At 42.3% G+C, this 25,517-nt stretch overlaps 1 protein-coding gene across 2 annotated transcripts; it reads left to right on the top strand.

The window, feature by feature from the left end:
- Positions 1–1,949: 1,949 nt before the first annotated feature.
- Positions 1,950–9,392, top strand: DMRTB1 (DMRT like family B with proline rich C-terminal 1). Of its 2 annotated transcripts, none has more exons than XM_086463438.1 (4): positions 1,950–2,358; positions 4,077–4,309; positions 5,959–6,103; positions 9,286–9,392. In XM_086463438.1, exons 1-4 carry the CDS (start codon positions 1,956–1,958, stop codon positions 9,390–9,392), a joined length of 888 nt encoding a protein of 295 aa, XP_086319564.1. In that variant the 5' UTR covers positions 1,950–1,955. The 2 variants fall into 2 exon arrangements, with proteins under 2 accessions (XP_086319564.1, XP_086319563.1); XM_086463437.1 differs by having other exon boundaries at positions 1,956–2,358; positions 4,098–4,309.
- Positions 9,393–25,517: the final 16,125 nt, after the last annotated feature.

The raw sequence follows: 25,517 nt of genomic DNA on the forward strand, positions 1-25,517 counted from the left end.
CTTCTCTGTGTGATGGTCTTGCTAATGGTGTGTGATAAGCTAACTCAAATATATATACAGACACATAACAGGATTGGAAGAGCAGAATTCTTTGAACTGTCTGCAGAAATAAATATTTACCTCACAAGCAAAGTGAAATGTTCACTTTTCTATAAAAAGCAAGTCTAGTTATGTTTCAAACAAACTATATGGAAAGTATAATAAATCCTGAATGCTTAGGTGAAAATTGTTCAGAAAAAAAATCTACATGACTTTGAAAGATATGGTTTATTAGTGGAGGAACTGTCACAGCCCATGGCTGGTATACCTTTTGCAAGAGAGAAGAGAGATAAAGTCAAGTAGGTTTGAGTTAATGTCTCGAATAATAGTATTATGTGACTCAGAATAGAAAAATTACTGGGGAAAATGTACATAGCCTACCTTTCTCCTCCACTGCTTAAGGATCCAAATGAACACAGACTGTGTATCTATGGAAAGATATAATTACAGTTTTTTAAAATGTGTCATCCATCCTATTTCATTCTACAGCTAAATATGCACATCCTCAACATACAGCGAAAATATGGAGCATAAAATTAGGAAGATATTATCTGTCTATATTTAATACAGAATCAATGTTTAGAATGATTACAGGAACACACAGACCCTGGCACAAGCAAGCAGCTCTTCAAGACTGCATTTAAGACTAGCTTCAAAACTGCATTTAAGATTAGCTTCTATTTAAGGCATATCAAACGAGTACCTTTCTGAACTAGGAAACAGGATCCCTGACTGCATGGGTGCAAAGGCATGGCTGAGAGCCCCTCACAAAAAGCAGCTTCCAAAGACACAGTCTGCAACTGGGATAGAAAAATCTGCAGGCTGGGATTGCTGCTGTGCTGGGTGGCCTAGGATTGGGTACATTTGAGAATTTGGGTCTGAATTGCTTTCGAGAGCAAGTCTGGGCTTGTATGCCAGTATTGCATTTACGAAAGCATCTCCCCAGGAGACAAAATCCTACGGGAAACCTGCAGAACTCAGATGCAAAGTCCTACTTGGTCTTTTGCAAAGGCAGAAGCCTGAATCTAGGCTGAGCCTTGGGGGCTTACAGGGCACACAGGCTGGCTGCTCACTGCTAAGGCAGTTTTACTGTGTAAAATATGGTTTTGTAGCTACCAGCAGTAAAAAAATAACACGTGCTTTCTAAGCAATACTGGAACTGGAGCATTCCTTTATTTCTAATTGAAAGCCTGTCTTTGTTTCCAGAGAATAAGGAATTCCAAGAAAAGGAGACAGGTCTTTCAAATGACATATGCTTCCCGTCTTCATCTTAGTACCTTGTTTTGAAAAACAGAATGATGAAACAGTGTGGGGTTTTTTTCTGCTGAGGCACTCACTCCTCCTGATCAAGAGAAGCACGCTGCAAATTGGAAACAAAATGGAACTGAAATCCTGTGCGTATTAAAAGCAAATGCATGAGAGGTACAAAAAGTGAGTGCAGATGTTGAAGTGCCAAAAGGGAAAACTATCACTTAAGGCAGGACTGTAAGGGACACTGCATTTCTCTCCCATGCACACCCCGCCTGTCCAAAACTGCCCACATCTGCATGCACCAGCACAGGGAAATGTACTAAAATGTGCAGCATGTTCTCCCCCGCTCTTGCAGACGCAGGCCCTGCTCTCTCTCTTCCTCCAGCCCTCCATGGCTGAGGTCTGGCTCCAGCCCGCACCAAGAGGCTTGCAGGGGGAGGGGGGCAGGTACAGCCATGCCTGGCTGAGAGAGGGGAGGCATGTGAGGCCAAGACAGCTCCTGTACCACAGGCTCCCCAGATTAGGGCATTCCCCACCCACTGCCATGGGCTCTCCTGCCCCGCCTGCCCAAGTTGCTACATGCCGGGCAGCAGTGGCCGTGCCCTATATAAGAGTCCTGAGGAGCCAGCCCAGGTGTGCCAGGGTGGTTAGCCAGGTGGTGTGCCATGGAGGCCGAGGAGGCTGCAGCGGCAAAGGTGGCACTGCGAACGCCCAAGTGCTCCCGCTGCCGTAACCATGGCTTTGTGGTGCCGGTGAAGGGCCATGCCGGGCACTGTCCCTGGAAGCTCTGCCTGTGCGACAAGTGCGCCCTCATCACCGAACGCCAGAAGATCATGGTGGCCCAGAAGGCCCTGAGGCAGCAGGTGCCTGACCCTCCGGCTGGAACAGCTGCAGGGCCTGCTCCCCGGGGTGAAGGACCTGGGGTGGCCACGGGGGCGGCCAGTGCCCCCGAAAAGAGCGGCCACGAAGGGACGAAGGGTGCCCAGCCTGCCAGCGGCAACAGCAAAGGCATGGCATGCAGGGGGCCACCACCACCACCTCCCAGCGGCCCCCCCTTCTGGGACTATGGTAAGAACCTGTCCCCAAAGCCTCTTCCCCTGTCCCGCTGTCTTTCTTTCCACGTTCATCTTCCGTTTCCCCCCATCAAACACTACCACCTGTGCAGTTTGCACCTGCTGATTCCTCACGCTCCAGCTCCCTGGAGAGCCATTCCTGCTGTCTCTTCCCCTTTCCTTCCTCAGTGGGCACAGGGACTCAGCTTGCATGTTGAGTGTGCAACCCTGCATTTCTTTTCCCTTTTGCAGGGCCTGCAACACTGGTCATGTGGCTCTGCAGTGGCGGGAGCAATGTGCTCAGCCTCACTGCTCATTGCAAAGTTGAAGCTTAAGCAAGTGGCTTTTCTCTAAGAGGGAAATCAGTTTGGGAGGGTAACTAAACTGTGACCCACTGTGCACTGCTGGTGCTGTGCGTGTTGCTCTGAGTGCTGTCTCACTGTTTATAAACTCACAGGCACAAGCCTCTAGCAACAAAAATGCTAAAAAACTCAGGGATGGCAGGTAAATGGGGAAGTTACTGCTGCAGTTGCCTGAAGGAAGCATTTTATGACAGCATTGTAAAAAAAAAAAAAAAAAGAAGAGAACCTTTGGCCTTAATTCCTGTAGCAAAGATTAAACTTGGCTGGGATCATTTGGTGTAAAAGTGCATTTCGTATTTAAGAGCAGAGCATAGATTTTACAGGTGGAACAGTTGTATGGTCTGTCAACTCTTAAATTGCTTCCTTTAATAGAGTCTTTCATGTGATGTGTCTAGTTTATTACTATTTATTACAGTAACTTCATACTATTACTATTTACTACAGTAATTTTACAGAAATCCCTACTGACTGCAGTAGTCATTAGCCTGAGCCTCTGGAGAGTTGGCAGCCTGCAACACAAAATGCTGTTCTGCGAAGCCCAGAGGAAAGACTCACTTCAGACATCTCTAGTTTCCACCTAATCTGTCAATAACTGTTCCTCTTTTATTTAGCTTTGTTTCCTAAGAAAATTACATTCATGGATGACACTAGCTGTACATGTGCCTGTCAGTCCTTCCCTTAATAACATTTTTAACCTGCTGACCAGTTTAAAAAAAGGCTAGGGACAAATAGTATAATTCTAGTACTCCCGAGGTCAACCTACTCTCAAAGCAAATCCTTCTGCTTCTCTACCAACAGGAGGATGTGCAGACTAGAAAGACCCTATTCATATTCAAATACTCACTCTTTTTTTTTTTTTTTTTAAGACTTCAGAGACACCATATAAGATTCCACAGGCTAGATAAAAAACAAAGGAAGAAATGGATTCCTGCATCAGAAATTGCCTGTGTATGTCCCTAAAACAGAGCCTCTGTCTGTAAATTAACATAAGAAGTGACAGATAGGACTAAAGTTAGAACTCTTATTATTTCTGTAGATTTTTGGTTTAAGTTCTGCTAGAGTTACAAGTCTTAAGGTAGGTTGTTTTGCTGTTACTGCTGTACTGAAAGAATAAGATTCTGCAGCCAGTGCTTTACTAAGGACTAGCTTCACAATGCACAAGGCAGAAAAGAAAGCAGATCATTCTGCATTACAGTATTGTCTACTGCACCTTTCTTTAGTTCCTTAAATCACAAAATAAATTCATGAGGAGCTAAGCATGAAACCAAAGATTCTCCTGCCTAAGAGCGGAATTTGGTTCTGCAGCTACTTCTACTGAACTCCATAGAATCACATGGATACTTTTATTTGTTCTTTTTTCATTGTTTCCTAGCTCACCCTGCTTTTCCTCCAGAATACATAGTCAACTCAGAATATCTGGAGAGAGAACCTCCAAAAGTGTACCCTGAGTGTTCTGGGGTATATCCCTACCACCCGTTTCCCATGGGATTTGCCATCAAGGAGTCAAGCTCTAGGGGAGCACCATCACCTCCAGGGATATCATTTCAGAGAGGTTTCCGACACATTCCTAGCAACTATGGGCCAGGGAATGGAGCTTCTGTGTCAGTAAGTAGCGATTTTTTAATTACCTCTGGAAATACTGCTGTATTTACTTTTAGCTGCCTTCTTGCTGTTAAAGTGCCCATGAAAAGTTACCCTGCTTATCAGTTACTTCACAACATTTTGATGTATTATGTTGAAGAAAATATTAGCAAATGGTGGTGTTAATAGTCTGACCTGAACCTAGAAGAGCAAAGGGGCTAGATTTTGTGAAGTGTTTTGGGGCATATACATCCTGCTAACATCTGCAATGACCTTTTGGAATGATGGCAGCTGGACACTTAATATGGTCACGTTGTGCCAGCATAGATGGCACAAAATGCACATTGGGAGGTTCCTTTTCTTCTGTGCAGGACAAATCTAATGGGGAGGGAGAGTGTCAGGGCTTGGCCAAGGCACCGCAGCTGCAGAGAAGAACAGGGAAAAGTCAGCTTCCACAAGGATGCGAATCAGCGTGGTCAGGTATTTCTGATTTGAGACATGTGCTTTCTCAAAAACAGTGGAAAACTGTTGTGGTTAACAGAAGTTTCAGATGAAAAATAATGTTTAGCATCATAGGACCCCCACCTTCGAACTACACAGACATGGGAAGAAACAAGATGCTAAATTGCCTTGTCAATTGTGGTGTGGGGAGGGGCACTTCAAGTTCCTTTCAGTGCTGTCAGTCATTTTGGTTTAAACTGGCAGTGCCCAGTTTTTGTACCACAGTTGGGCGTATTATCAGATTTCCAGCTGCCATGTGCCATTCTGTCTGCATCGAGTAAAATTTGTCAGTTCATGTTAAGGTAGTGATCTGCCTCAAGACTACTAGATTTATTATGCTTGCATAGAAATTCCCTGTCACATTTTAGGGGTTACTGAGAAAAAGGGTGGCTAGCAGCAGTCTGAGATCCAGATAAATTATCCTGGTGGGCTGGATATACGCAGGTTGGGAAATGCCTTATCTAGTCCATCACTGTATGTGTTTTTGAGCTGAATTTTTAACTGTCCTGAAACAGATGGGAAGATCTCATAAAAATTCTATCTGTACCAGGGTGCATGGCCAGATCCAAGAGAAAATGCTCCTGTTTCTCTCATGCTAATGTTTCTGAGGGATGGAAATATCTCTTTGCACATGAAATGAGTTTCATCATGCTCTAACAGGTCTGGTGATCACAGAAGACCAGTGCTGTGGGGCACTCCGTGGTGCACACCAGCCCATGAGTGTAGGTAGAGCCACTCACTTCACTGGGCTCAGGGGAGAAGCCATAACTAGCAGGGAGGTGGTGGCAAGAAGCATTTTCCTAGGTTGCCTCTCTGTTGCATGAAGACTTCCAGGTTTGTTCAGTAGGAAGTGCACCGGGTCAGTGGTGAAGGTGAGCTCTTCCTGGTTTAAACCAACTGCTCTAATGAGGTGCCAGAACAGGTGATGAGGACTTAGAAGGCCAGTTTCAGCTAAGACATGGTGTGATAAGCTGCTACTTCTCAGTTTCAGCATGTTACACTACGCACAGGCTTTGCACATGCCGATATGTGCATGGATGTGGCAGCATATGGCTGCCAAAATGGACAAAAAATGCAAAATTCACAGGAAAAATATAAAACAGAAATTGATCCATACTGCAGATGTATCCTGAAGAGAGTCTTTAGATGCTTTGCTTCATGTATTTCCACAGATTCCAGAGGGAGGTGCAGATTTCCATCAAGCATACTATGCTCCTCTACCTCAGTTCATCCCACCAGGTTTTCTGCCAGGGATTCATTACATTCCACCTCCCCTTTCAGTGAACATGTTGGCTGAAACAACCAAGGAAGCACATGGTAAGGAAGTATGAGATGAGCCCTGGGAGATCCAGCTTTAACCTGGTTTCAGTATCTACCCACAGAGGTGGAAGCCCCAAGAGACCCAGATTCTAGCTAGTTTACAGGCGTTCCCAGATCCCTGTGATGGAGCCAGGACTGAGATCCTGAAGTTCCAGGACAGATTTCCACCTTTTACAGCTCTGGGAAGGGCAGACTTGGGGGGAAGCAGCCTTACATGTTTGGGTTTTCCAGCTGGTAAGCACCTCAATCTGATAGAGACATTGAAGGCCCCAGGACTCAGAGCTGTTCAAGAATGTGATCTATTGATGTTTTCAAAGTGAAAATATTTTTCTAAAGAGCTAGTTTGCAGGACATATTTTAAAAATGATTTGACTCTTGCAATTCAGACAAAATGTTTAAAAAATTGCAGACTAACACTCAGCATGAATAATATGACATTTCTTGCTCATCTCAAAATCCTACATTTTAATTGCTGTAAATGAAAGGTTGAATCTTCAAAATCTCAACTTGTTTTATTGAATCTCACAGGATTTTAAATTTCTGGCATAGCTTAAGTCTTTGTGCCCCCTCTCTTTTGGGTCTCTTTCATGTATTGTGCCTACACGTGGACATATTTGTGATTGTATTTGCAAGTTTTTCATTTGGCTGCAGCTAGCTGTGACCACAAGAGGGTAGAGCTGCTCAGAGAATTAACCACTAGCACTGGATGAGTGAAAAGCCAGTTTTATTTTAAATTTTTTTGAAAATGCGGATAAGTAAATACAACTTTATTTCTCTTCTTGAACATGAGAAGAAAAAATAGTTAATCTGACTGGTTTTGAAACAGATTACAATAATCACCCAGTGAAAAATCAAATCTCTTGTGTAAGAGGAAGGAGAAAGAGGAGTATAATTATCTCATTTGAATTGAAAAGATTTTGATGGTGGTTATATGGGACAAAATAGAAGTTGGAGGGTTTTTGGCCTGGTTTCTTGACAACATAAGGCTTGTGCAGTCTCATTTTCTGTTAATGTCAGTCCTCTCATAACTTTTCAACCGATTAGTTATTTTCAGCCAAACATATCTGTTGTGATCACAGGCCTACACAATATTGATCTGCAAGGGAAACAGATGCCTCCCACAAAATGGTTTGTTTGCAGCCATGTCGTGGTGTTTGGCTGGCTGTCAGTTTGCACTCAATTCCTGACTGACGCGTGTGTACCTTGGCCAACAACCAAGTGCCTGCCAGTCAGCTCAGCAGTGGGCACATATCTTTAGAGCAGAGCATACCTGCTTCTTGTCTGGCTGGAAAGCCGAAGAAAAGTCAGCAGGAGATGTGGTGGACAGTGGGAATATGAAGAATATGGCAGTGTGGGGGGTGTACAGACATCGTATGTAAAATGTAGTTATTTTAAGGCACTGACAAAGGCACTAGGATGTTGATGCAGCATGTAGGAGATACTGGTGTGCTGGAAGTGAAATAATATGGGCTGAGTTTGAGGGGAAGAGAGGAAAACAAAGGCTGGCAGGCAAACCAGAAATTGTATGTGAAGATTAATCGGGTTTGTGACTTGGGAGGGGACAAAAGATCTGGGGGATGCTGCAGTGGCAGTACCTGTAGGGAGCTGCAGCTGTTCTGTTGGAGTGTGTGTGGGAATGGGAAGAAATGGGCAGTAGCAGACAAACATGGGGGACACGGAGAGAAGTAGTGGTACTGTGTGAGGAAGACAAAGGAAATCCAGTCCTGTACTGGTAAAGTTGTACTGGCCAAACAATCATGAAAACAGGCAACTGGATAGAGAAGGGGGGTTATGAGAGCACCCCCTGGAGAGCAAAATGCCATCTAATGACCTCAGCCCTTATTACACACTAGGGAAATCACAACCCAGGCACAAAGCCATAGGAAACAATGCATCATGCATTGTGCTGCTCAGAGAACAATCCAGTTTTCTTACGGAGAAAGTACAAATTAATTCCATGGCATAGCATTTGTGCTCCAGGATATGTAGGAATTTGCAATTGTGACCCAGTGAGGGGGAATATTTCTGCATGAGGTCATATACAAAATAGCCTGCCAGCAGAAGGTGCAGCTGTAGAGGGAAGTTACAGTGAAACTACTGGTTCTTTGATTTTGGTACTCAGGATGCTTGACAAAAGAGAAAAGCTGTAACATTTAGTGCATAGGGATGTGTTAGGATTGCATCTGTCTTTTTTCCCAAGAAAGGAACTGACTAAAACCCAGAATTAGGCTAGGGAACATCCTTCCTCCAGAACTGAGGTGAAACAGGCTTTCTGGCAAAACTGTTGCAGGAAAATGGATATAGAAAACTCTAGCAGGGACAACTGGTGAGAAGAAATGTCTGTGATCTCTGCCCCAAAGGGAATCTGAGATGAAGACAAATAAAAGAAAAAACTAAGTCCTCCCTGAAAAAGATATTGCAAGGCTAGAAGCTGCTACCAAAAAGGTTTGAGTCAATAGCTGACTGCAGTTGAATGACTGAGGCCAGTTAGGTTTACAATGGTGATATAAACTATAGGCCATGTTGTTACACAATTTCACGCAGTATTGACTAGTAAAGTTATGAGGGTTTGACAAAATAAACACAAGGTTATGTCCAGTAAAACAGCCAGTACAGCATCTGAGGATAGGATCTGATTGCAGATTGTTAGGTTTCTAAAAGAACAAGCCACGGAAAACCAAACAAAAACCCCAGTCACCTGTGAGGAAATTGGCAAGTAAATACTTTATAAAATTAAAATCCCTAGCTGGATTTGAAGAAGCGATTATTTAGTCTGTCAAGGCCTTTTGAGAATTCATGGGAGAATTATGAAGGCATGGCATAGATTCACTGCGGTTAAGTGGGCAAAAGAGTCTGCCTCATGCTTCTACTCCAGTGCAGCTTCAACACTTGCCATCCTGAAGCCTCTTGCTATATTTCTTTAAGCATGGTTGAAACAGTCAACTGCTGTCTGAAGTGCAGTATCTCAGTTCAGAGAGCTGAAGCTCTTGATGTCAAGCACCTTTGAATTAACTGGGTTGAAAAACAAACTGGATTGACAAACGTAGTATTGCATTGAGAATTTACCTCTGGAAATGTGATTGATACCAGGTGTAATGCAAACTGAAATACAGGGTTGGGGGGTTTTGGTTTGTTTGTGTTTACCTCTGACCTTACACTATTCTTCATTTTTATTTCAGCTCCTGAAGCCAACAGTCAGGATTCAGCGGTGGTTCATGAACCTGACCAACCATCTTCTTCCCCAGAAGAAACAAGCAGAGACCGATCTGTATATTCTGAACAGTAAATGGGCTGGAGAAGAGCTGAGTAGCAGGCAGCGCTATTTTCATTTTGAGGAGAATGTTAGTTAATATGAGGGTAGAGTGACATTCACTAAGTAGCCACAACAGCTAGAAGAAGGGGATTAGCCCCTGACCTCACTTGATTATTATGTTAGAGCTACCAGGCTCACAGCTCTGCCTCCCTAGCACTGTAAAGCCCTTGTTCTTAATAGAGGTTTTCCAGAGTCCTGGTAAATCTCTTCCCTGTTAAGCAGGTGGAAGCAGCAAATGGTTATGACTGCATTTGTTTCCTTTGCTGAGGTTAGATGGCTCCCTGACTTTGGAGTGAGGTCTCCAAGCCACATACCTTCTGTGGCCTTCTGATGTTCATGACAGTAGTAAAAAATCTGTTGTTTGTGTATCAATTTTCTGCAAAGGAAACCTTGTTCTGAGTATTGTGGAAGAATTAAGTGATGTGGAGCCTGAAAACTTCAGTGAGAGAGGATGGGAAGACAGTCTGGGTTGCTGATTTACTTGACTGCCTAAGAACATGATTCACTGGATTCAGCAGGGTGAGGGAGCCGTGGGTGCTCCGTGCACTTGTCAAGAAGGGCGTGGGAGGAATTTGCAGAAGGGTCTGATACAGGCTGAAATCCAGTGTCTCCACATTGTTTCCTGGGTGAACTGCCTTTAAGGCACTTTCTGTTCAGATTGGGGACAGACTGATTTGGAATGGCTTCATGTCACACAGGCTTCAGGATTTTGAATGTCCTTGATGGTCTATACATCATTGCAGTGTTGTTTAACTCAGTACAGCTGAAACTAAACAGTACTATTTGTTTGTGAAGGGCTCGTGTAGACAGCTTTATACATATGTATTGGAACTGCGCTGTGGTGTAACAAGGTGTGCAGAGATTGCCTAGGAAATGAGGACAAAACACCATTTAGCATAATAATTAGTCAAAGCCATACTATGATAATTTTCAGTCATAATGTTTAATTAAAAATGAAAGGTACATTCCTCTACTGTTTTGTCTAGAGGAACTGGTTTTGTATTAAGTGGATCAGCTGTTAATGTTTGAATAATTTGGGGGGTAGTTTTGTATAATTAAAAAAGATACATTAAATTGCTGTTATGGTTTGGATGATTTCAGGCTTGCACATATCTAGGCAAATGTCAGATGTTGCCCTGAACAGCTCTGTGTAACAAACTGGTCTGGAGAGAGATTTAGGCTTCAGTATTTTTCTTCTACAACTTTTGACTGCTGCTGTAGAGGTGAGCGCAGTAAAATAAACATTCTTCTTTTCTGCTACTTGTCCCTTGCTCAATGCAAGATGTAAAGAAATTATACTAAGATGATCTTTTTCTTTAATGTAGCAGATGATCTGCCGGAATGCTTTCCAGCACACAGGGGTTTGAGGGACAGTGAGTGAAAGTGGCAAACTTAGAACTGCCAAGAGGAAAAACTGAACATGTATCTATAGCAAATAATCTGGTGTACAACTTGTTATATACTAGATTTACAACAGCATCTCTGCTCCTCTTAAAATTACTGTCTGCTTGGAAAATCTGGATACTTCTCTAAGGTGTCTGGATAGAGCAAAGCTTTTTTCAGAATAAAATAATCTACAAAGTACTAGCAGCACCCTCAAAGCAGGTTCCTCTGTGGATGAAGGGTTCTTTTTTTTTTATATATAATATAATGATTTAAGGAAATAGTAATGTACAAGATGAACAGTTGAATAGTCTCCTTCCCAGATATTTTTCTAAAGTCATATTTAGTGTTGTATTACTCCTTAAATCTCAAAGCAAGATGGACTCCAGCCCGTTTCACTGACTGTAATGCACAGTCATTGTAGATACACTGCATATACAGTGCTGTTTTCTCTGTTTTGCTGTGCCAGTGACTGCTTCCAGACTGCCAAGCCAAACTCCTTATTTAACTTTTCCTCCGTCTTTTTGAACTGTTGGTGAGCGAACCAAAGCCTTTACTTTGGCTGTTTGAATGATGGCATGGCACTCCAGTAGGATCTCTCTCACTGCATTGCTGCAGACCAGTGTTCATCTCCAGAGGGATGCAGTGAGTTTAAAGAGCCAGAGAAAGGCAACTAAACTGAGCAATGAGATAGAGGAGTTGCCATACAACGGGAGTCTAAAAATAGACTAGAGTCTTCAGTTTGGAGAAGAGAAAGTTGAGGGGGGATATGGCTCTGTTTTAGAACATCATGTCAGCTGTGGCAAAGGAGATGCAAAACCATTACCAAACCTTCCACTTCCATACACGTGAAGGATAAGAAGGTGACCAGGGGCAGGTCTGACCAGCCTGATTGTCTTCTGTAAGGAAATGACACACATCTACCCTAGTCTAAAGTCTTAACAGCTGAACAGTTACAGTTGGCTTTCCTAGAGCATCAGTAGTGAGGCCAGTACCGTTTAATATGAATAATCATATCATCAGTCAAACTTTGTTAGGTGTCATTTCAGATTTTTATATTTTAGGAAATTTGTCCTCAAGTTCTTGCACCTATCTCTGCCTGGAAAAGTACAGGACTTGGCAAGAGAATTAAAGTGAGTAACTCTCCAGTTGAGAGGAAGAATTATCTTACATGGATAATTCAAGGTTTCATTCTTCCATTTTATGCTCAGCTTGTCCTTTTTAGCCAAGGAAAAAATGTTCCTTGACAGCTGGTATTGTCATACTGCGCACTTAAGGACTTCAAAGTGAATAATTTTAATTCCAAACTTAGTGCCAACCAATGTTTTCAATAATTAAACTCTGTGATCTCTTCTGACTCCATTTATTTAAATAAGTGACTTAGGGATAATGAAATCAATTTGGATTGAAACGGAATGATTTGGATTAGACAAGTCACTCAGAGGTTGTTCCAGCCTAAATCATCCCAGAATTTTATTGGTTTTTATTAAGGCTGAAGCCACATAGATTTTGGGCAAATTCATAAAATTTGGGGAGAAGAAGGAAAATTAGCTATGATACCTATTTCTGAAGTCTTTCTGCATGCAAACTGCTACTGACTGCAGTAGGAATTCTGCACATAGCATTTGTCAGCAGTATTCTGATTTCTGAGGATTGACTCCCTTGCTAAATAGACCTGAACTTCTGAAGATGTGATTCCTAATACCTGACACTTCTGTCAATCCTCTGTCCTCACTGGAAGCCCCCAGGCCATCACAGAGCAACAAGATTTGTTTGTACACTGATGGGGAAAACCTGAAATTAGGAACCAGTTATTTAATGTTTACTCACACCACTAATTTCATTACTTTCAGTGGAATTATTTGCAAGGGTACAGAGTTGACAACATTGGCTAGGTATGCAAGTTTAGGATCCAAGCTTTATACAGAGGTGTCTGTGAAACTGTCCAAAACCTCAGATTATTGTAGATTTGCATTTTCTGTAGGAGCTTTGGGAAACCAAACCCAAGGGGTTCTAGAATGATCACATAATATGTCTATTCTGCAAACATATGTAAGATTCATTTGTCATTGCCCTACACCAAACTGCTAGCTGCTAACACTTCTGTGGTATACGCTTCTACATCTGGACTGAAGCAGGTTTTCGTATGACAGTAATTATAATACTCTTTCTAGGTCTTTTTTTTTTTTCTTTTTCTTCTTGGAATTAGATGCACCCAGTTGGAAACCTCCAAATCCACAGCAAGACTATAGCTGTTTTTTCCACATCAATGAGTAATTAATTTTGAACAGCAATCCAAAGAAATATTTAATTGCCTACCAGTAAAGTCAGCTTGCTGCAAACAAAATTCTCCCTCCCCTTAAAAAAATAATTTTCATGACAGAAAAATTCTTTATGATGTGAAACATACCTACTTTGGAACAGTGGAAACTTTAATTAAATCATTCTTATGGGCAAGTGGGTCTGGTTTTCCTAATTTTTTGCCCAATATTTTACTACTGCAACATTAGCAGTAGTCAAGAGTTATGTCTCTACTTAGCTTGCCAGAACATAAGGGAGAAATCCAAATATAAAGACTTTGTGGCATCTGTTCCTGAAATCAGAGTGTCCCTCCATGTTTTATTGTAGCCCAGGCCACTGAAAGAGCTCCAGATCCACCACAGATGACCAGGTAGTGATGTGCCTATTCACCCACCCAAGTATTTTACTTGCATGAGTATCCTTACAGGTATGTCTTACCAGACATTAGTAAGGTTTGAAGAGCTAGAACATTTCTGGATAAAACAAACCCACCCAAACCAGCAAGCTTATTTTAGTATTACTTTTATTTACAGTGGGCAACATTTTTCTGTTGTTTCTCCCTGGTGGTCCTTCCCACTGGCTCTTTAGATATTGTCCTCAGCTGGTCAACATTAGTGACAACCTTGCTACTGACTTCATAGGGTGATCCCCTATGGATCTAATGATGGGCCAGTTGTGATCTCACACTGTTTTCACTTTTATTTTCTACAACTGTCTTTAGTGAAGGCATTTCTGGTTTTATTTACTAATTATTGTCAGAGTTTTATAGTCTTACTGGTACAATCTACAAGTAGACAGGCCACATAAGCTAGAGCAAATACAAAACATTTATTTTTACAAAACCTGCTTTAAGTAACAGTCATATGTGTAGTTCCCTGGGAGAACCTTCCTAGTTTGTCATGACAGGCTCTGTTTCCCGTGAAGAAATGTGGTCTTTTCATTAAGACTGTTTCTTACACTCTTCCTACACTTGTATTCAAATAATTAGAAAGTCTCGTGTACATGCAGATAGTTATTTTTTTAAATTCCCTTCCTCAGGGACTGTCTCAAATGGTGAAATCATTCTTTACTTCCTGATGTTCCTCAGTCCTGGGATTACAAATTTGTTTTTAAATATCTCTAGGCACTTTGGCCATCTTCCTGCCTGCCTTTCTGAAGGCATGCACAAGACTAGTAATCCTGTTCCCCAAAGCTGCCCAGCTTTGTAGAGATCTGCAGAGGCCTCACCTGCTTACTGTACTTTCTTTACTGACTGAGCCTGCAGCTGTTTTGTTTTTTTCTCAAAACACTTTACAGTCTTTTTCATGTGCAATGATACACAATGATGGCAAATGAATCTGAGAGACAGGCTTCAAAAAAAATTAGAGAAATAACAAAATAATTTTCACCTAAAGAAGGAAAGCACCTGGCATACTCAAAGTGAAAACTATAGAGGAAGATGGAAAATCAGAACCTGGACTGCTGTTTCCTCGGAGTGATGGGAGTGACTTACAGAGAAGAAAGCCACCTGTCCGTCAACTGCATCCAGAAAGTCCAATGGTTGTGTTCACAGAGCCGGGGATACCCCACAACCTTGCTCCTGCAGGCCAAGGTGTATCAGCACACATTAGCAAGCGCATACTTCAGAGGCTGGGAAAGAAAGGAGGTGTCACTATACCCGTCCCACAGCGAGAGGCACAACCCGGCCCCGCCACTCCCGCCTGCGGTAAGGCCGGGAGCCCCAGCAGCACAGCTGGGACAGCCCTGGCCGCCCTCCCCCACACCTCCGCCTCCTCCCAGCCCGGGGGACCGCACTGAAGCGCCCCCTCCACCCTGCCCCTAAGTGGCCTCAGGGCATCGGGCCATGAGGGAGGGGGACGACCACCTCTCGCCGCTCCCTCATAGCGGCCCGCGCTCATCATCCCCCTCACGGGTACAAGCGGAGCGGGCGGGCGGAGCTGGCCCTTCATTAGTGGGCGCTAACGAGCAGCGCGAGGCGAGTGCTGAGGCAGAAGTCACAGGGTGGCGGGCCCCAGTCTCTGCGGCGGCAGCGCGGCCCGTTCCTCGGCGGCGCTGAGGCGTCGTGAGGCCGGCGCCTCGCCGTGCTGAGGCTGGTCGGTTCGCTGGAGTTCCTGTGAATGTCGGCCCCTCACCACCACCCCGCTTAGTTCTGGGTGTAATGAAATGTTAATTTACTTACGTAGATCCAACTCTCCTGGTTTGAGGTCGCAATTCCCTCGCAGTTTTCCTGCTGCGGTAGCCACACGTGATGTGAAATTCCTCCGTGTGTTGCGTGGGTGGGGGAAAATGGAGTGCAAGTGATGGCTTTGTGGTCAGGCTGGGCTGGGCTGATGATCTGCAGTTTGTGGTGCGTGTGCCTTACCTCAGCCTTAGTAGTGTGAAGGGGAAGGTGGTCCATGAAGAGGGTTACCTTCTGTTGTATTTGTGCACTGGTACAGAGCAAGCAGCTAGCCCTCCAACAAAATTCCAAGAAAAGTGTTTACCTGTGACAAGAGGGTAATGGTGGCAGGATGGTAGTTTGCCATAGTTCTTGTATGGCAAGACTTGGGTGTACATCAGACACTTAGATCCATTCATGCCAGGAAAAGCTGAGGGAGCTTGGCAGATGCCAGCAGGTCAGTCATATCAGACATCTTTATACAGTAGCTTATCTTACGTGTGTTACTTTTGTCAATTACCGTAGCTAAGTCCTTACTAGCATGAAAAGGACAAGTTCATGTTATAAGGTGTCTATCTGACTGCTTACATAGTAAGTAATAACTACAGTTTAAGTTTTGGAAGGCATGTATGACACTGCCTTTTGTGGTGTGAATCAGCCCTGTAACACATGTTAACAGTACTTGATGTAGCATTACATTTGATACCCGTTTTAAAAGTTCTTGCCTTTGGAATATTTTTGCCATTTGAAAAGTCTGAAAGGAAAAAAAAAAAAAAACCCACCCTTGTAGCTTAAAACTAGGGAAAGGAAACATTTAAGACTTAAGCAAAAATACCTTTATTTTGTAAAGTAATTCAACACGGTTATTCATGGCTTTGGATTCCTTGGACTTAAATCTAGCTGTAATGGACATTTAGCCCTAATGTTAGCCCTGTGGGACTTGTGCTTATTCATGTTGAACTTCCTCAGTCTAAGAAGATTCCAGGTCAAATGAAATCTGACTCTTTCAGACCAATGTATGTCTTTACAGTGATTCTTACTGACAAAATTAATTTTGTTTGTTTACACCAGTTTCCAAGTTCAAAAGTGAAACTACAGAGGATGACAGTTAACTAATGGAACAGATTATCAATAGGTGGCATGAATTTTCCATTACTTTAAGTCTAAACCAAGTAAGCATGTTTCTCTAGAAGAAAAGGTGGGTGTGTTGATGAAATCCAAGTGAAATATGCTCTGTCTCGTGCAATAGATAGTTCAGAGGATAATGTCTGCTTTTGGTGCCACGATTGACTGGAGCTGAGGAAGGCACTTGCTTTTTAGGGTAGGTAACTCTCTGCCTGCTGAAAGGACCTAGTACTGTAAGAAAGAGAATAGTGTGCTGTGAGGACTGTCCGTTTGTTTCAGTATGGCAGACAGTGGTATTCATTCTCTCTAGAGCATGTTCAGTAGTGGTTGGTGTGGTTTGACCCATATTGTGTTACCTTCAGTTTAAGACCCTGTTTTTGAGGGCCTCTCTGCATGAGAGTTACATGTATTTATATAGTAATATAAAGAAATAAACTTCTTTGTGTAACTGTAGGAAAAAGATTGGTCAAAGATATTTTTATACCAAGTTTCTAGTTTTCCCTCTCTAAGCTCAAGCTTGTCATATTGATTAGTGATTATTACAGTGTTTAAATCATACAGCTTTTAAGTAGACGTTAAATGAGCTAGCTCTTAGTGGATGATTCATGAAGCAGGGTGGTATAGTAGCTGAAGCTGAGTCAGGAAGCTTTGTTCAATACCTGACCTCAGGCCTACTGAGTTAAGTCAGGCATTTAATTCTCTTCTTATCCTGGTTTTGTCAGATCGATGCTTTTACAGACCTTTTTTGGACTTGAAATGTTTGCAGCAAGACGATGTCTGAGAGCTGTTAAAATTGTGTAATATAAACCTGTGGAAGTACAGCCTGTGTACAGTTCTGATTTGCATGGTATCTCTTGTATTAGTGTTCTAGAGCATTAGATTATAGTTAAGGCAATTCTGAAGTGCTGCCTTTTTATTTTTTTTTCTTCTAGAGTATAAACCTCCCTTCCAGAAAAAAATGACATTCTGTTTTCAAACTTGAGTGAGAGAATGAGGAAACGAAGAACCTTGGCAGATGAAGAACTAGAATGTGTCACAGTGGAGTGGGATCTCCAGCAGAGAGAACTAGAAGAAATCGCAGTATCTCAGAGTCTTACAAAGACCTGATGGGAACCTTGTAGCAGTCAGACAAACTTAGAATTGGTCATAGTTCTCTTTTCAACATAATGTATTTCATGTTTTCCTACATTTTCTCTTCTTCTGATACATTAAAGCACAACAGTTCTAGAATATTGGCTTTGTCCATACCAGACACAAGACTTTCTCCCCTTAAATTTAGATGCTTTATATCTAACTAATTGACAGCCACAGCTTACAGAAACAAATTTGACTAAGGAACCAGAAACATGCAAAGAAAGTGACTATGGTTGCAGGGCTAGTGTTTCAACCAGTGAGTTTAGTTCCTTTTAGAGGATGTGCAGTCAGAGGCAACAAAAGCCTCCACAGGCTAGCTCTGAAAAATGCAAAGAAAACTATACATTGAACTATGATCAGAATGCAGGCTCAGAACCTTAGAAGATGTTTGTTCCGTGGAAGAAAAGCAACATATGATTCAGAATGTGAAACCGTAAGTATCTCTGACAAAGGACAGTGTATACTGTTTAGCTAGCGTACCCCAGAAGTGTTATTCTGAAATGAAAATTCCAAAGCAGAATGCATTGTTTTCAGTAGAATCCTTGTTAAAAGCATAAAACACACGTGCATGACGATGTTGAGGGGCAGTTTCTCAGTAGGAGCAGGACTGAGTCACTGTTTGGAGAATGCATGCAGAACTGATGCAGTTCAGAAGCATCTGACTTGAGTGTGGGCTACATCTTATACGAGAAGCCATTGAATTACAGCAGTGCGGCTCTTGTTAGATCAGCCCAAGAAGTGGATTAAATCTAAGTCACCATGCTTTAAGGCTGCCTCTAGTGCTTTTGTTAGCATGAGTTTCTGTACGTGGTATTGGTTCTCTGACTCTCAGTCATGTAAGTTGTTTCCTTAACTTGGAGCATAACAGGAACCACTTGCCATTAAAGCAAGACTTTCACTGGGACTCCTGTCTCTTGCAGTAAAGAAGTTTGAAAGTAAAACCTCAAGGCACTGCTAAGTTTCAGCAGGTAGAAAAATCAGACTGTTCTGAGAGAGGATAATCTGTAGGTTTTGAGTGACTAGTGATAGAATTGTTCAACTTGAGCAGTGACTGAAATGAAGAGGCCAGACTGCTAATCTTTCTCTAGGGAATTTCTGGATCATCAGCAAAGTGCTGTACCCTCAGGTAAGGCTACCTGTATGAATAGGTGTGCTTGAGGTGATACAATGAAGCTCATGTTAGAGAGGCTGGTTTTAGTGTGCTGACTGGGAAAATAAGACCTTTTCCAATAGGTGGGTCATTTTTCTTGTATCTGTGAGCAACATCAAGTAGCCAGTTTTATTTGCTGTTTTAGAATACTACCCATTAAATGGAGCTACTGTGTATTTTACAGCTTACAAAAAAGTCTTGTCAGAACAAGAGTATTGTAGCTATCTTTCTATTCCTTGTTAAGGAGTGTTTTACAAGATGTAGATGGGTTAAGAGTAGTGTACTGAATAATAAGTGAGAAGTGAATTAAAATGGCTTTGCTTTTTTTTTAGAAATACCCATTTTAGTCAAATTTTCATAAATGGTTCTAATGCTTGCAGAAGTTTTCACTGAACTGGTGCTTGTTGATTATATTAATTTTTCTGGACCTTGGTTTAAACATAAAGTCAGAGTTCCATGGGCTTCAGAGTAACTGAAGTTAAGAAGTGAAGTGCTGAAACATTAAAAGAATGAGCATATGCTTCCTCTTGATAATGATAGTGACCATAATGACAATGGAAACATTTGTTTTGTTTTACAGTCATTTAGCCATTGAAATGGGCCCTTAGGGTGACTCTTTGCCTTTTCTGCAGTAAACAAACTGCAGTTAGTAGCCCCATAGCAAATTTGATATGTGAATGCAAAGCTCGGTCTAAGCTGGAGAAGGCTGCTTCTTCTCCAGTAGCAACAAGTCTATTTGTGTTAAAAAAGTAACAACCCGTAGATATAGGAAGCAAATTGAGAGCTTTAATGTGTAGTTTATAAATTACTGTCCAGTGGGAAAGCTAACAAAAGGGAAGATGAGTGTCTAAATGCAGAACAGTCACAAATGTGGTTGGATGACAAGTAGGATAGAGCAACTCTCAGCCTGGCTGGAGTCCTACCTGCTACCACTGAGCTGTGCTGAGGTGTCCACTACTCCCGTCTCCAAGAGCCTTGGTGCCAGTCGGGCTGCACCCGGGTGCTGACAGAGTAGTGTGACTTTTGGTGGCCTCAGCTGACACAGCACCTCTTTCATGCGGAGGAGGTGGTGGCAGCACTGAATCCCTGTGTGTGCTGGGGGTAATGCAGCTACGAGGAGCTAGAGGACGCCTGCCCCTGTGTAGTAAGTGAGGCTCCAAAGGAGGACATTGTACTGGAGTGTACCTCAGCACTCTTCACTGCCCTCCACTCCTCTTACACATTGATGTTGCTTATCATCTTAAAGAGGTAACAACTTGGCTGTTTAATGATTCTGACAAAAATTGTGCAGTTAAATTAAAAATAAAAGCCGATTTCTTCAATAATTGATCGCAAGAAACAGTGGCATTGAGAAGACTTTTCTCAACTAAAGAGGAATGTTTAACACAGATTTCCCAAATGCAAAGACACAAACACTTGGCAGTGACTGGAATCAAAAAGACAGACCTACTGGTATAGAGAACGTGTTTTTGTTGCAATATACTCTTAATTTAAATTTTAGACATTTGTCCATTACGTTCATGTTGATTAAACACTCTGGAATGTTTTGTCAGGTTTTCCAGCATTGTTGAACTGAGTTAAAATGTAATCGACTTAAAACAAATAGAACAAAACACTCATCTAATAAACGTCAGTTCCATGCTGACTGGAAAGAAAACACCGTGTTCCTGCCCTGTGACCCCGCTGCTTGTGTTAAAGCACAAAGTCTCCAATCATACGAATGGAACATAAAACCTTTCACTATTCACTACTTTCTCCATGTAACCAAGCAAGTATGTGGTGGTGTGGGCAATATAAGAAGCTGCCTTTTTATTTATGTAGAAATTTTATAGTGCACCTCACTGGGTAGCCTGGTGAAGATAAGGCTCTAACTGATGAGCACCATGGACCAGTTCCTATGGAGTCACTGATGGTAAAGATTGGTTTGGACTGAGCTGCCCAAGGGCACGCCTGGCTGGGGCAGACATCTCTCTGCTGATGATGGCAAGATCTGCGGCTTGTGATCTGGCAGAAGTCTGCCTGCCTCAGCGCAGAGCCATGCCCTGTCTTGTCAGCCCTGCTCAGAGATGTGCACCCTTTCTGCAGAGCACACCTGAGCTTGTCACTCAACACTGGCAGCTGTCATATTCTTTAGAAGATAGTCAGGAAGATGATGGCCATGATAACAACATGGTGATAGATGAGCAATATCTGGCGTGGCTGTGGGAGATCTCTCCCTTGCAGGGAATTTTGCACTCTGCCATACACCGGCACGGCTTTAATGGCAGGGATGGGCAATGCCTGTTCTTGACTCTTGTTTCTTCTTCTTTGGAAAGTGTATCTGAGTAAGTGTTCATGCTCTGTTTATTAAAGCAGATCTTTGGAGACCAGGTGGTTGCAAAGAAATCCAGAAAGAGGCATTAGTTGAAGCTGTATTTAAGCATTTCAATAGCATACTGATGAGTAGAAGATGAAAGTCCAGATTTGTAAGCAAGGGTTCAACAAATGAAACTTTCAATGTGAGTATCTTCTGTCCTTGGGTTTAACCTTCCTCTCCAAAATCCTTGGTGTTTGAGTTGCAGTGGCAGGCAGGTTAGTTTGCCATCTTGCTGTCATTAAGGAATGTGTCAGTATTGTACGTATCCCACTGTGTGCGTTTCTAATTTTCCTTTCAATGCAACTCATTGCTTCCAAGCAAAAGCTAATGACCTTCACTTGTGCACTTTGCCTTGTTGTGTGCTTTCTCCTGTGCTTTACACTTTCTATTTAGACAATAAAGGGACCAAAGGGAAAACAATGTTTCTTTATGTTAGAAGTACAGCAGCCTCACATGTCAATATTTCTTTTCCCCCTATGCACTCTGACTTAGTTTATTTTTTTAAACACTTTGGCTTCTTTTGAGGAGATTTGAGTTCCAGAGCAAACCAGTTTGCACAATGTGCGCAGCTTCATGTTGCATTGGACTGATTGCATTTGTTATGTCTACCAGCTGATAGAGTTTTCTGAAAATATTTAGCCTGTAATGTAACCCTCCCTGGTCTTCTGTTTTTACTGCAAACATGCAATTAATCACCCTAATTGTTCCAATTACCCAGAAGCCCAAGTGATTATGATTGAAAAAAAATAAGAGTGATGGCATGGTGTGGCTGTAGGACTGAGATGAACCTTCAGCACAGCCGAGGAATCTTCCACTACTTCTTTTATATCCTGGATGTGGCTTGATGCACATGATGGGTGTCACATAATCCAGCCTGGGTGCTACCCGTATCTTTCAGATGATCATTGCATGCTGCCCTCCAAAATGTTGCTAGATCTAGCAGAAAGTGTTAACTGAACAAATAATTGCATGAGAAAGTGTTGAGGAAATAAGCACGCATTGTCTTAGAAAATTATGTTTTAAGAATTAGAGCTATCATTTGCATCAACAAGACCAGCATCATTTAGATGTCGAGTATATATGAATAATTCTAATTCCTGAAAATATCTGATACCAAAATGAAACCAAAATGCTGTTTCTGTTCTTTGTAAATTAAAACCAGTGTGGATTTTTCCCCCTTCAAATAATTCTCATGCTTGGACCTTGAGTTTGTAATAAGTTTCACTTGTTTGGCATGTCCTCAGGCGTGGTTAAAAAAATCCTTGGAAATGGTTCTAAAATTAATGTCCAAACACAAACCTGTAAGCAGTGATCCGGGTGGGTGTGCCAGGGAGAGCTCCGCGCTTCCAAGGCTTCTGAAAATCTCTGCAATGACTCTGATCAGCTCTGGGGAAAATAAAGCCAACCATAGTCTGAATTTCTTCTGTTCAGAAGGAAATGGCGTTTTAATGTTCCAGAACAGTGCAAGCCACATGCTTTTATTTTGCTACTGACAGGCTCTTTGAGTTTACAATATTCTGCAAGAAATAGAAATGTTTTATTTATATTTATATAGATTTGTGCATGTATATATACATATGAGGATGTAATTTTTCTCTCATACTAGCATTACATCACTGTTTTATCTATTGTAAATCTGGGTCACTCCTGAATTACATTACTGTGAATGCAGATGGAGCTTGGGCTACAGCATGGGTCTAAAATGCTGTTTTCTAATTGGATTAGTGAGTCATTTGTGTCCAGATGTGGCTTTGTTTGGGGGAAGGGAACAGGGTGGGGGTGGAGTGGGGAGGTGGTGTCCTGACTTCTGATCCCCACACCATCCATGGGAATTTCTAGTGCTTCGTGGCCTGTTCTTGCAGCAATTCCCCAAGCACGGGGAGCTGGAGCTGGAGAGAGCCAGGGCAGCTCCTGGGAGTGAGACACTCCCTCTCTGTGGCTTGAGGCCAACCCAGAGAGAGGGGAGAGGTAGCCAGCACAACTGAGGTGTTTCCATGCTAGGAGAGATTAAGCTGATTAGGACTTTTGAGTCCTCAAAGAGATGTGGGAGTGGACGTACAGAGGTTTACAGAATCCTAATCACCAGGGAGCCAGCCAACGCAAAATAAACTCAGTTACAAAAAGTAAGGAGACCCCAAGAAACATGCTGTTAGGTGGCAGAGTGCTATCAAGACCAAAAAGACTATACTATTTCAATAGGAATTGGACAAAATCATGGGGAGAGGCCCACAAGGGCTATTGTACACCACTCTCCAGGGCCGGCAGTGTATTGAATAGGAGGTTTAATTGGTGCAACCCCAGACTTAATGCTGACAGTACTTCTCCCTGGAACAATGGTTCCTTGAAAATCTTTCTGCTGAGCAAGTATGGGCTGGCTATTAACCTCTGTATTTTCACTATTTTTAATGAGGTTGGCAGAAGTCAAAGGGTGCAATAATCTTTATATATAGGTTTTTCTGTGCTTGAACTCCAAAGGTAAGTTTCCCATCACTTGCAATCCAAGCTGGCTCTACACAGCTAGCCTGTCATCTGACAGAAAAAAAAAGAGTATCATTACAGATATGGAAATGTATATATAATGGGAAAAATTAGTATGCCACCCTGTTAAGTAAATATTTACAAAGATCTGTAGTCTAGAAAATGCTAAGAGGGACAAAACAAGTGCCAGTTAATTCTGTATACTTTGGATCAGATTTCAGCTACAGTCAGTGCCAATTATAAAACTGAATGGAGTGACACAGTATATTAAGGAACATATAATTTGTCATACAGTGTCAACATTGCTGGCATTTTATATTTCTTGAGGTAGCACTTTTGAGCCAGCTCTTGTTAAGTGTCCCAAAATCTCATTTAGCACGTCAAAAAGTACTTTTATTGTTAATTCTCTGAATATGGGAGAAATAGGCCTTGTGATAGACAGCTTTTGACAATCATAGCTGGGCTAAACTTCTTAATGGTGGGATTTAGCTTGTTACAAGCCAGCCCTGCTAGAAAAAGCTGTTCACTGCAGCTGTCTGACTGAAAGAGAATTTAGTTGAAATAGTATGTGGGTACCTTCAGACTCTGACCTGCTGTATTCATCACTTAATCTTAAAAAAACACACAAGTCACAACGAAATAGGCAGAAATTCACATTTTCTAAGAGCAGATGCAAAGCCATAAACTAAAATTATTATTTGGTGGCTACCAGAATTTGAGTCTTGAAATCCTAAACATATCCTAAATATTTATTTTGCGCTACCTCTCTGCCCTGTGTCCTAAATAGCTGAGACACTTTTAGCGTGAAGTGTGAGAAGGCAAAGCAGTTTGACACCTGAAGTGGCTTTGTTGCCTAAAGCTGGGCAGCTCTGCTGTGCTGTGGGAGTAAAGCTACTGAGGACCCTCTTTTTGTGCTATAGATAATGCATAAAAGCTGAAGTCAGCTCTGCAGCTTCAGTGATGCTCGGCACTGGAAGGGGATGGCAAGCACGGGCTGTGGGGCTGTATGCTGAGGATACAGCACTCAGTGGGTGTGTGGAATGGTGTTTACTTTCCTGGAAAAGGTGGGATTTTATATATTTTTTACATAATATTTTGTTTTGAGACTTTGTGACGTGAGAAACAGATCCAACAAAACCCACTGCCCTCAGGGAAACAGAACGAGTGGGAGTGCTGGCAAGTGAATGTGCCCAGAGACTGGGGCTGGACCCCAGTGTCTGCACAGGTGGATTTCCCCTGTAAGTTCCAGGCCACTCCAGCTGGGTGTCTCCTGACGCTGACCTATATTACAGGCAGCCCTGACATCCCCAGGTAGGGGACAAAGTGGCTTAATTGGGCTCAGTGAAGCTCGTTAGCTTGTGTTCCCTTTTGTTCATCAGCTCCCTTAAAATCTTGGCCTGCCCCAGTGTTAGGTGCCATCACCTCTATTCCCCCATCTCTGGTGTTTTGGTTCCTTGCATCCATGAGAAAGATCAGCTGGCGTCAGTGTGTGCCAGGGCAGCCTCAGCTTTACTCATGCTTGTCCCTTCCATATACCTGCACTCCTGCCTCTTTTAATTGAGCAGTGTTGCAATGTGATTTCAAGAACTCAGAGCGTATTCTTCCCACATAAGCTTAGTGAAATTTGATACCTTTTTTTTTAAATTTTTAATTTAAAAGATAAAATTGTTTTGGCTTCAGTAAACTCCAAGATCAATGTTTTACAATGAGGGAGAGATATATGACATGCACGACTTTTCTTAGTACGCTTACACAACTCATTAGAGGATCTAAAGGCCCATTATACTCTGGGCTAAGCCTGATTGCTATGTTTCTCCTATATAATATTTTATAAATTCCCATAAAAGAAGGAAACACTAGACTAAATTAATGTTTTTAAGTACTATGACTTTGACTGCAAATGAGGAATAGGACTTTGATTCCAGCCTAAATATTACAATCTAAAATGTTATTTTACGTGCTATCCTAAGTCAAGGCTTATTTTAAAAACAAGCTTTTGACAGCAAAAGTAAA

This window comes from Leptosomus discolor, chromosome 3 (assembly GCF_034619465.1).
Source record: "Leptosomus discolor isolate bLepDis1 chromosome 3, bLepDis1.hap2, whole genome shotgun sequence".
In the NCBI taxonomy this organism is placed as follows: domain Eukaryota; kingdom Metazoa; phylum Chordata; class Aves; order Leptosomiformes; family Leptosomidae; genus Leptosomus; species Leptosomus discolor.